Source organism: Pimephales promelas, chromosome 4, assembly GCF_988280905.1.
Source record: "Pimephales promelas chromosome 4, fPimPro1.hap1.1, whole genome shotgun sequence".
In the NCBI taxonomy this organism is placed as follows: Eukaryota; Metazoa; Chordata; class Actinopteri; order Cypriniformes; family Leuciscidae; genus Pimephales; species Pimephales promelas.
Window position 1 is genome coordinate 50,223,345 of NC_142772.1, and position 12,114 is coordinate 50,235,458.

At 45.0% G+C, this 12,114-nt stretch overlaps 1 protein-coding gene across 2 annotated transcripts; it reads left to right on the plus strand.

Annotated features, from left to right (window-relative positions):
* Positions 1 to 144: 144 nt before the first annotated feature.
* rnf170 (ring finger protein 170) lies at positions 145 to 5,143 on the plus strand. Of its 2 annotated transcripts, XM_089130687.1 has the most exons (8): positions 145 to 348; positions 546 to 574; positions 704 to 834; positions 921 to 996; positions 2,053 to 2,161; positions 3,300 to 3,373; positions 3,917 to 4,048; positions 4,402 to 5,143. In XM_089130687.1, exons 2-8 carry the CDS (start codon positions 569 to 571, stop codon positions 4,669 to 4,671), a joined length of 798 nt encoding a protein of 265 aa, XP_088986813.1. In that variant the 5' UTR covers positions 145 to 348; positions 546 to 568; the 3' UTR covers positions 4,672 to 5,143. The 2 variants fall into 2 exon arrangements, with proteins under 2 accessions (XP_088986813.1, XP_039517406.2); XM_039661472.2 differs by lacking the exon at positions 546 to 574 and having other exon boundaries at positions 146 to 348; positions 675 to 834.
* The last annotated feature ends 6,971 nt before the right edge of the window (positions 5,144 to 12,114 follow it).

Consider the following 12,114-nt stretch of genomic DNA (forward strand, 5'->3'; position numbering starts at 1 on the left):
GATGACGAATGCGGAACTTGTTCGTTTTTTTTTTTTAGGTATTTATATGGGGCGTGATTGTATAAGAGAAATAAATGTGATGTATTGATATAGTGATAGAGCGATTGTGTTTTTCTCTCGGTTTTGTTCAGAATGTAAGTGAGCCTGTTGTGTATTCCGTCCTCCAGATCGACAGGCGGCACTCGAGCGCTCACACCAGCCGAAGGAAGGACCCCTGAAGGAGGAATGCGGAACTGATTCCGCCCATTAGCACAAACATACACAAACAAACACACACACACACAAACAATACACAGTTTTCTTTGCGAAAGTGTGTTGGAGGCCTGAAACTGGGGAGTGTTTTGTCATGTAAGTGTTTCAACAGCAGCCACTGACCGTGTGTGTGTGTGTGTGTGTGTGTGTGTGTGTGTGTGTGTGTGTGTGTGTGTGTGTCTGTCTGTCTGTCTGTCTGTCTGTGCCTCTGTGTGTGTGTGTGTGTGTGTGTGTGTGTGTGTGTGTGTGTGTGTGTGTTGTGTTGTGATGTGTTGTGTTGTTGTGTTACCCAGAGCGGGGGATATGCGCAGGCGTAATGGAGGTGAGCGAGTGTGTGTGTGTGTGTGTGTGTGTGTGTGTGTGTGTGTGTGTTGTGTTGTGTTGTGTTGTGATGTGATGTGTTGTGTTGTTGTGTTACCCAGAGCAGGGGGTATGTGCAGGCGTAATGGAGGTGAGCGAGTGTTTGGACGGTTCTCTGGTTCCAGAGGAAGATTCGCTCATTGAAGGCGTGAGTGACCCGGTTCTGCTGGTTCTGGTACTCAGCGTGACATTCCTGTTCGGCCTGGCAACGCTGCTCTGCAGGTGAGACGACCCCTGACCTCTGACCCCTGACCCCACACCAGATCACTCATACTCATACTCACACACGATACGATCTCGTCTCTCAGGAACGAGCAGCAGCGGATCCACCCGGAGAACCAGGAGCATGTGCGTGTGGTGCGGGAACAGCTTCAGTCCGAGCAGGTGTGTGTGTGTGTGTGTGTGTGTGTGTGTGTGTGTGTGTGTGTGTGTGTGTGTGTGTGTAGAGGAACGTTATCACCTGTGTTTAACATATCAGGGTTTGCTCTCAGCTGATCAGCAGTGTTGGGGAAAGTTACTTTGAAAAGTAATGCATTACAGTATTGCGTTTCTCCCTTAAAAGGTTACGAATTGTGTTAGTTACTTTTTTAGTAATGTAAAAGTAATGCTTTTTTTTTTTTTGACAAAAAAAGTTATATTTTGGGCAAATGTAAAGACCCTGGTAACACTTTGCAATAAGGTTACTGTATTTATTATTCTTTGACAATGTTAATTTAATTCATTGTTTGTTCTTGTTAGTTCACAGTGCATTAACTAAAATAAACAAATACAACCCTTGATTTTAATAATGTATTAGTAAGAGTGGGGTGACTCAGACTCTGGAGGACACAATATATTATTATTCAAAAACAAAACGAAACTACTTGCATTGTGTTTCAGCGTTGAGCAGTGTAGCCAATCACAGACAAGCGCACACATCAAGCGCATGAACACAGTGGCCAATCAGAGCGTTTTACAGTCACCAGGCGGAGAAATCGGTCAAATGCGTGTTCAGAAACAGCGCAAGCTTTACACTTTTGCAAATCCCCTCATTAACAACAAGTCTAGACGCAATATAAACGAGATGTGCAGTGTGGACGTCTTCAGTGTTTATTTAGAGTTTAGTGGCTTAAAGGGAGCTCGACTGATCTAAATAATACTTCTGTTCTTCGTGCTTCTAAGTGTAGGGAATGGTAGTGGCATGTCATTTTTCCGGGAGATATTTTCATGTAAATTGTGCGTTTAAAAATGCATTACATGAAAAAGTAGAATTACATAAATCAAGTTACTTGTAATGAGTTTCCCAAACAATGGAGACCAGTGATATTCTGTGAGGCTGTACTGAACCTGTGTGTGTGTGTGTGTGTGTGTGTGTGTGTGTGTGTGTGTGTGTGTGTGTGTGTGTGTGTGTGTGTGTGTGTGTGTGTGTGTGTGTGTGCGTGTGTGCGTGTGTGCGTGCAGGGCTCGTCCACGGAGACGAGGCATCAGTTCTACTCGGACATGTCGTGTCCCGTGTGTCTCCAGCAAGCGGTTCTGCCCGTCGAGACCAACTGTGGGCATCTCTTCTGTGGTGAGCTCCAGTTTACAAACCAGTTTACTCCAGCTTACTCCAGTTTACACCAGTTTACTCCAGTTTACTCCAGTTTACACCACTTTACACCACTTTACACCACTTTACACCAGTTTACTCCAGTTTACTCCAGTTTACACCACTTTACACCAGTTTACTCCAGTTTACTCCACTTTACACCACTTTACTCCAGTTTACTCCAGCTTACTCCAGTTTACTCCAGTTTACACCACTTTACACCAGTTTACACCACTTTACACCACTTTACTCCAGCTTACTCCAGCTTACTCCAGTTTACACCAGTTTACTCCAGTTTACACCACTTTACACCACTTTACACCAGTTTACACCACTTTACACCACTTTACACCAGTTTACTCCAGCTTACTCCAGCTTACTCCAGTTTACACCAGTTTACTCCAGTTTACACCACTTTACACCAGTTTACTCCAGTTTACTCCAGTTTACACCACTTTACACCACTTTACACCAGTTTACTCCACTTTACACCAGTTTACTCCAGTTTACTCCAGTTTACACCACTTTACACCACTTTACACCAGTTTACACCAGTTTACTCCAGTTTACACCAATTTACACCAGTTTACACCAATTTACACCAGTTTGCACACCAGTTTACACCAGTTTACTCCAGTTTACTCCAGTTTACACCAATTTACACCAATTTACACACCAGTTTACACCAGTCTACACCAGTTTACTCCAGTTTACACCAATTTACACCAGTTTACACCAATTTACACCAGTTTACACACCAGTTTACACCAGTTTACTCCAGTTTACTCCAGTTTACACCAGTTTACACCAATTTACACCAGTTTACACCAGTTTACACCAATTTACACCAGTTTACACACCAGTTTACACCAGTTTACTCCAGTTTACACCTATTTACACCAGTTTACACACCAGTTTACACCAGTCTACACCAGTTTACTCCAGTTTACACCAATTTACACCAGTTTACACAGCAGTTTACACCAGTTTACACCAGTTTACTCCAGTTTACACCAGTTTACACCAATTTACACCAGTTTACACACCAGTTTACACACCAGTTTACACCAGTTTACAGTTTATCAAACTGCTGAAACGCGTGTGTGTGTTGTATCCGCAGGTCCGTGTATCGTGGCGTACTGGCGTTACGGAGCGTGGCTCGGCGCCATCAACTGCCCCATCTGCAGGCAAATGGTGAATCTGAGATCAGATGTGGATCCGTGATGTGTTTGATATGTGTGTGTGTCAGTCCTGCGCTCGCATCACTGGCTGAAATATATTCCCCCTTCTATGTAAAGTGCTATATCAATGTAATGAATAATTATTATCATTATTATTAAAGCATAATCAGGGTTTGAAATTAAGTTTGTCACTCACCGGCCAATTCGGCGACTACATGTGAGCGCCCCCTACTGGTCCCACCAGCCCACAGCCTTTCGGCTACTTGAAGTGACGGGCTGTTCAGAACGTCTGCTAGTCGGAAAGAAGAAATAGAGAAAAGACATTAACTATGTTACAGTTTATATATTATAACTTTGGATTTTAAATCCTGTCATCCTGCATCTCCTCTTCCTCTGATGAGCTGTGTTTAGATGGACCGATCCAGACAGTGCTGTATTTGAGAATAACGATGTGTTTTCTGCTTCTGTTAGCCGCTGTTAGTTCTGATCATCACCCTCTCTGTACACCTGTATGAGCCAGATGTGTGTTGACCCTTGACCTTCATTGGTTTGTCAGGTGACCCTGCTGTTCCCGCTCTTCCACGACGCCGGACCCGGCGCTGCGACTGCGGACGGGCAAGTGGAACCGGTTCTGATCCTCACAGACATCAGCGATTACAACCGCAGGTTCTCCGGGCAGCCGCGCTCCGTGAGTGATCTTCATCATCATCATCATCATCATCATCTGATCAGTCTCCCCCAGCGCTCTTTCCCAGATCTTCGTCATGACATTAAAACATAAAACTATCACATACTAAATTATAATTGCGAGAGTACATTTTTATAATATGACCAGAATTATGAGATGAAAAGTTGACAGTGTGACGCATAAAGTCAATCTCATAATTGGCAAAGTATGTCATAATTTTTACTTTTACGTCATAAGCTGTGTTCCCCAAAGCATGGTTCACCCTCATCCGTCCCTGATGTGCTTCTGGTGTTCAGACTGGACCAATACACAAAGAACTGTAATGGAGTGTGTGTGTGTGTGTGTGTGTGCAGCTGCTGGACCGGCTCCGGGACGTCCCCACGCTGCTCCGGCACGCCTTCAGGGAGGTGTTCTCGGTGGGAGGCCTGTTCTGGATGTTCCGGCTGCGGATCCTGCTGGTTCTGCTGGGAGCACTGGTGTACCTGGCGTCCCCGCTCGACTTCATCCCCGAGGGGGTCGTGGGTCTGCTGGGCTTCCTCGACGACTTCTTCGTCATCCTCCTGCTCTTCATCTACATCTCCATCATGTACCGCGAGGTGGTGACGCAGAGATTAGCCGGGTGACTCCTCTCCGACCGCAGACGCCTTTATTCATCACAATGATTACAGCGGTGTGTGTGTTCTCAGCGAGCTGACGGACACACACACACACACACACACACGGTCTCGGTCTGTCAATCAAACGCGGCTGATTTCTGCATTCAGGAAAGACATGGGATCATGAATGACTTGATGATCTTTGAAGTGTTACAAAGAGAAAACCGTGTTTTACAATAAATGGCCGCTCCTCCTCCGCCTCGTGTGTGATCAGCGCTGTATCTCGCTGTTGTTTTGGGCTTTTATTGCGTCGGAAGTGACGAACAGGATCAGGAATATTACCAAATGCTCATCACACTGTTTCTCGTTGCTTCTGAGAGGCTTTGAGAAAACTGTTGTGTTTACAGCGTCTCACTTTAAAGTCCCCATGAAATCAAAACTCCTGTGTTTTATTGGAATAATTCCATGTTTATATTAAATGTTTTATGTGTGCACATCATTATTGTGTTAATAATGTTGAATCAGTTCCTCTTGCAGCATGAGGTGGGCGGGGCTATAACCTGTCACTCACATGAGATCAGCCAATAGCAAACCACAACCATCCAATCATCCCCACAGACACAATCAAGCCCCGCCCACATGTGTTTGTGTCCCCGAAGCGCTTCACTCGATATACGACACACTAGAGGAGAAGAGCAGCGCTGGCAGCTTCAGGTTGGAGTTGAACTGCTCATGTCTGTTGTGTGAGCGCGGCGTTCTGGGTCTCCGTGTCAAGGGCATGTGTGTGTGTGTGTGATCCTCTTATCAACATAATCATATAATCAGGGGCTCCATGAATGTGATGCTGTCACAACACTAGCGCTCAATTCTGTGTGTGTGTGTGTGTGTTTCAATAGCACATTTAAAACATTTTAGCACATTGGGACCTGGAGGATCCGAGAAGCCCGTGAGGAGGCCGGGTCAGGTGTGACGTGTTCTCGAGTTTGTGAGCATCCAGAGTTACAGGCGTCCAGGCGGAGGTCACAGAGGTCACTGTCCAGATCATTGTGTGACAGAACAGACTAAAAACTGCTCTTTACAACAGATGAGACGTGTTTCTCCAGGTTCAGATGGGTGTGTGGGAGTTAATGGGGTGTAGGGGACCAGAGTCAGTTTGAGGAGCCAAAGACAGTAACTGCAGTTTCCTACATTAGCTGAAGACACGGTGAGCCGTCCAGATTATCATTGCTTTCACACAATCTAAAAGAGGCTGCAGTTTGGATTTAAGTGGGATGTATAGTTGGGAAATGAGATATGCAATTTCCTGTGTGTGTGTGTGTGATCAGCAGGGGGCAGCAGAGGCGCGTGGATCTCGTGATTGAACACACTGAGCGCTCCATGGCTTCTCCAGGGGACGAGAGGCTTCAGAAGGAGAATCTCTCGAATGCGTTTGGGATGGGAGACTTCATCCTCTAATCTCAGTAAAGCCTCATCTCACCGCTTCAGCTCTTTAAAATCATATTTACAAATCTCATGATGTCGTCTTCAGCCTCTACTGGCTTCTGCTTTGATAAAATAATAAAAGAGATGAACGCTTCATAAATTAGTCCATGTAGGACCAGTGCTGCAGCAGGATTAGCCTTATTTTAGTGTTCACGTCAGGATTATTATCATTAACCTTAACTAAAACTGTTAATACATGTTTTTGTTAATTAGTGACAGCTGAAATCAAATAAATGAATATTAGAAATGTCATGGCAAATGAAGGCAAAATTACTGACAAATAAAAATAAAAGAATTTAGAAATATAAAAAATAATAATTGACAGTAGCACATGAAATAACCATGATGTTGGAGATGTGTGTACATGCGTGACCTCTGACCTCTGATCAATCCTGCAGGTAATGCATTCTGGGAAATGAAGTGTTCTTCAGTGTCGCAGAAACAGTGTCATTCACTGTCCGACTTTAGTTTTTTAGTTTTTTTTAAATCACTTATTGGTGTAACTCACTGAATTGGGATTTTTGAATTTTGTTTAGATTTCAGTCATTTTTTATTGTACTTCCTTAATTCAATCTCAGGGTTAGAATTGTAATTCTAAAAGCATTTTTTAGGGAATTGTGTGTGTGTGTGTGTGTGTGTGTGTGTGTGTGTGTGTGTGTGTGTGTGTGTGTGTGTGTGTGTGTGGTGCTGATTCCAGCCGTTACCCAGCATTCACTGCATGAGCTGCGACGGCTCTGGTTTGTGTCAGTAATCAGTGTGTGTATATGTGTGTGTGTCATAATGAGTGTGTGTATATGTGTGTGTCATAATGAGTGTGTGTATATGTGTGTGTTATAATGAGTGTGTGTATATGTGTGTGTCATAATGAGTGTGTGTATATGTGTCAGTAATGACTGTGTGTATATGTGTGTCATAATGTGTGTGTGTGTATGTGTGTCAGTAATGAGTGTGTGTGTATGTGTGTTATAATGAGTGTGTGTATGTGTGTGTTATAATGAGTGTGTGTATGTGTGTCAGTAATGAGTGTTTAATGCGCTCCAGTGGACGCTTGTAAATGTCAGTGATCAGGGAGTGTGACGGGGCCTGACATCACGATCCCTGCGCTCGTCTCCAGTGTGTGTGTGTGTGTGTGTGTGTGTGTGTGTCCTGCGGTTACAGGCCTCGGCCAAGATGCACTCACTCCAATCAGAAGTGACGTCTCCAGCATGTTTGCTCGTGTGTGTGTGTGTGTGTGTGTGTGTGTCTGCAATGCAGTGCTGAAGTGCCAACCAGCCTCTCCCTATGGAGGATCCCTGTCCCACAGATAAAGCGGTGTAATTCGTTCTCTAAGACCAGTAGTTTGTTCAGGCATGAGGGAATTATAAACCTGAGCACATATATTTAAACACACATAACTATAGAATCAATTCTTAATGCGCATGTGAACGCCGTCAGCGTTTATCACAGGTTCACTTTAAAGTCTGTTTAGAGACATTCATATAAATTATTACCGTACAGTTACTGTAAATCCGGCCTCTAGTTCAGAAACACCAGAGGAGAACTGACCCCGACTGAGCCTGGGTTCGCCCAAGGGTTTTTTCTCCATCGGGTCGCCTGATGGAGTTTAGGACACCTTTAGGTCGCCTGATTGAGTTTTAGGACACCTTTAGGTCACCTGATGGAGTTTAGGACACCTTTAGGTCACCTGATGGAGTTTAGGACACCTTTAGGTCACCTGATGGAGTTTAGGACACCTTTAGGTCACCTGATGGAGTTTTAGGACACCTTTAGGTCACCTGATGGAGTTTAGGACACCTTTGGGTCACCTGATGGAGTTTAGGACACCTTTAGGTCACCTGATGGAGTTTTAGGACACCTTTAGGTCACCTGATGGAGTTTAGGACACCTTTAGGTCACCTGATGGAGTTTAGGACACCTTTAGGTCACCTGATGGAGTTTAGGACACCTTTGGGTCACCTGATGGAGTTTTAGGACACCTTTAGGTCACCTGATGGAGTTTAGGACACCTTTAGGTCACCTGATGGAGTTTAGGACACCTTTAGGTCGCCTGATTGAGTTTTAGGACACCTTTAGGTCGCCTGATGGAGTTTAGGACACCTTTAGGTCGCCTGATGGAGTTTAGGACACCTTTGGGTCACCTGATGGAGTTTTAGGACACCTTTAGGTCACCTGATGGAGTTTAGGACACCTTTAGGTCACCTGATGGAGTTTAGGACACCTTTAGGTCGCCTGATTGAGTTTTAGGACACCTTTAGGTCGCCTGATGGAGTTTAGGACACCTTTAGGTCGCCTGATGGAGTTTAGGACACCTTTGGGTCACCTGATGGAGTTTTAGGACACCTTTAGGTCATCTGATGGAGTTTTAGGACACCTTTAGGTCATCTGATGGAGTTTTAGGACACCTTTAGGTCACCTGATGGAGTTTAGGACACCTTTAGGTCACCTGATGGAGTTTAGGACACCTTTAGATCACCTGATGGAGTTTAGGACACCTTTAGGTCATCTGATGGAGTTTTAGGACACCTTTAGATCACCTGATGGAGTTTAGGACACCTTTGGGTCACCTGATGGAGTTTTAGGACACCTTTAGGTCATCTGATGGAGTTTTAGGACACCTTTAGATCACCTGATGGAGTTTAGGACACCTTTGGGTCACCTGATGGAGTTTTAGGACACCTTTAGGTCATCTGATGGAGTTTTAGGACACCTTTAGGTCATCTGATGGAGTTTTAGGACACCTTTAGGTCATCTGATGGAGTTTTAGGACACCTTTAGGTCACCTGATGGAGTTTAGGACACCTTTAGATCACCTGATGGAGTTTAGGACACCTTTGGGTCACCTGATGGAGTTTAGGACACGTTTAGGTCACCTGATGGAGTTTAGGACACCTTTAGGTCACCTGATGGAGTTTTAGGACACCTTTAGGTCACCTGATGGAGTTTAGGACACCTTTAGGTCACCTGATGGAGTTTTAGGACACCTTTAGGTCACCTGATGGAGTTTAGGACACCTTTGGGTCACCTGATGGAGTTTTAGGACACCTTTAGATCACCTGATGGAGTTTTAGGACACCTTTAGATCACCTGATGGAGTTTAGGACACCTTTAGGTCACCTGATGGAGTTTAGGACACGTTTAGGTCACCTGATGGAGTTTAGGACACCTTTAGGTCACCTGATGGAGTTTTAGGACACCTTTAGGTCACCTGATGGAGTTTAGGACACCTTTAGATCACCTGATGGAGTTTAGGACACCTTTGGGTCACCTGATGGAGTTTAGGACACCTTTGGGTCACCTGATGGAGTTTAGGACACCTTTGGGTCACCTGATGGAGTTTTAGGACACCTTTAGGTCACCTGATGGAGTTTAGGACACCTTTGGGTCACCTGATGGAGTTTAGGACACCTTTAGGTCACCTGATGGAGTTTAGGACACCTTTGGGTCACCTGATGGAGTTTAGGACACCTTTAGGTCACCTGATGGAGTTTAGGACACGTTTAGGTCACCTGATGGAGTTTAGGACACCTTTAGGTCACCTGATGGAGTTTTAGGACACCTTTAGGTCACCTGATGGAGTTTAGGACACCTTTGGGTCACCTGATGGAGTTTTAGGACACCTTTAGATCACCTGATGGAGTTTTAGGACACCTTTAGATCACCTGATGGAGTTTAGGACACCTTTAGGTCACCTGATGGAGTTTAGGACACGTTTAGGTCACCTGATGGAGTTTATGACACCTTTAGGTCACCTGATGGAGTTTTAGGACACCTTTAGGTCACCTGATGGAGTTTAGGACACCTTTAGATCACCTGATGGAGTTTAGGACACCTTTAGGTCGCCTGATGGAGTTTTAGGACACCTTTAGGTCGCCTGATGGAGTTTAGGACACCTTTAGGTCACCTGATGGAGTTTAGGACACCTTTAGGTCGCCTGATTGAGTTTTAGGACACCTTTAGGTCACCTGATGGAGTTTAGGACACCTTTAGGTCGCCTGATTGAGTTTTAGGACACCTTTAGGTCGCCTGATGGAGTTTAGGACACCTTTAGGTCGCCTGATTGAGTTTTAGGACACCTTTAGGTCACCTGATGGAGTTTTAGGACACCTTTAGATCACCTGATGGAGTTTAGGACACCTTTAGGTCACCTGATGGAGTTTAGGACACCTTTAGGTCACCTGATGGAGTTTAGGACACCTTTAGGTCGCCTGATGGAGTTTAGGACACCTTTAGGTCACCTGATGGAGTTTAGGACACCTTTAGGTCGCCTGATTGAGTTTAGGACACCTTTAGGTCACCTGATGGAGTTTAGGACACCTTTAGGTCGCCTGATGGAGTTTAGGACACCTTTAGGTCACCTGATGGAGTTTTAGGACACCTTTAGGTCACCTGATGGAGTTTAGGACACCTTTAGGTCACCTGATTGAGTTTTAGGACACCTTTAGGTCACCTGATGGAGTTTAGGACACCTTTAGGTCGCCTGATGGAGTTTAGGACACCTTTAGGTCGCCTGATGGAGTTTTAGGACACCTTTAGGTCACCTGATGGAGTTTAGGACACCTTTAGGTCACCTGATGGAGTTTAGGACACCTTTAGGTCACCTGATGGAGTTTAGGACACCTTTAGGTCGCCTGATTGAGTTTAGGACACCTTTAGGTCACCTGATGGAGTTTAGGACACCTTTAGGTCGCCTGATGGAGTTTAGGACACCTTTAGGTCACCTGATGGAGTTTTAGGACACCTTTAGGTCACCTGATGGAGTTTAGGACACCTTTAGGTCACCTGATTGAGTTTTAGGACACCTTTAGGTCACCTGATGGAGTTTAGGACACCTTTAGGTCGCCTGATGGAGTTTAGGACACCTTTAGGTCGCCTGATGGAGTTTTAGGACACCTTTAGGTCACCTGATGGAGTTTTAGGACACCTTTAGGGCACCTGATGGAGTTTAGGACACCTTTAGGTCACCTGATGGAGTTTAGGACACCTTTAGGTCACCTGATGGAGTTTAGGACACCTTTAGGTCGCCTGATTGAGTTTTAGGACACCTTTAGATCACCTGATGGAGTTTAGGACACCTTTAGGTCACCTGATGGAGTTTAGGACACCTTTAGGTCGCCTGATTGAGTTTAGGACACCTTTAGGTCGTCTGATGGAGTTTAGGACACCTTTAGGTCGTCTGATGGAGTTTAGGACACCTTTAGGTCACCTGATGGAGTTTTAGGACACCTTTAGGTCACCTGATGGAGTTTAGGACACCTTTAGGTCACCTGATTGAGTTTTAGGACACCTTTAGGTCACCTGATGGAGTTTAGGACACCTTTAGGTCGCCTGATGGAGTTTAGGACACCTTTAGGTCGCCTGATGGAGTTTTAGGACACCTTTAGGTCACCTGATGGAGTTTTAGGACACCTTTAGGTCACCTGATGGAGTTTAGGACACCTTTAGGTCACCTGATGGAGTTTAGGACACCTTTAGGTCGCCTGATTGAGTTTTAGGACACCTTTAGATCACCTGATGGAGTTTAGGACACCTTTAGGTCACCTGATGGAGTTTAGGACACCTTTAGATCACCTGATGGAGTTTAGGACACCTTTAGGTCACCTGATAGAGTTTAGGACACCTTTAGGTCACCTGATGGAGTTTTTCGGTTCCTCGCTGCTGTTTCCTTCAGCTTGCTCAGTTGGGGATATTCAAATTAATTACCCAATCAGTAATCCCCTTGATCAGCTCTACCAAACGTGGATGTTTTTCCACTAAGGATCGAACACTGTTATTATGTTTTGATTGATTGTTGGCCGTGTCTATGTCCTCCATCTGGTCTGGATACGGCCCGGATCCGGCTGACTACATCATGTGTTGTGGCCGTGTCTATGTCCTCCATCTGATCTGGATATAATCATTGATGGCCATTTCCTTGTTTATCACTGTAGAGCTGCTTTGAATCCATCTGTACTGTATAAAGAGCTGTAGAAATAAAGCGGACTTGATGAG

What these genes read in the sequence shown, in the direction of transcription:
- rnf170 (XM_089130687.1), top strand. An exon ending in CTGGCAACGCTGCTCTGCAG is followed by an intron (nt 835 to 920) that starts GTGAGACGACCC and finishes CTCGTCTCTCAG; the next exon opens with GAACGAGCAGCAGCGGATCC. An exon ending in AACAGCTTCAGTCCGAGCAG is followed by an intron (nt 997 to 2,052) that starts GTGTGTGTGTGT and finishes GTGTGCGTGCAG; the next exon opens with GGCTCGTCCACGGAGACGAG.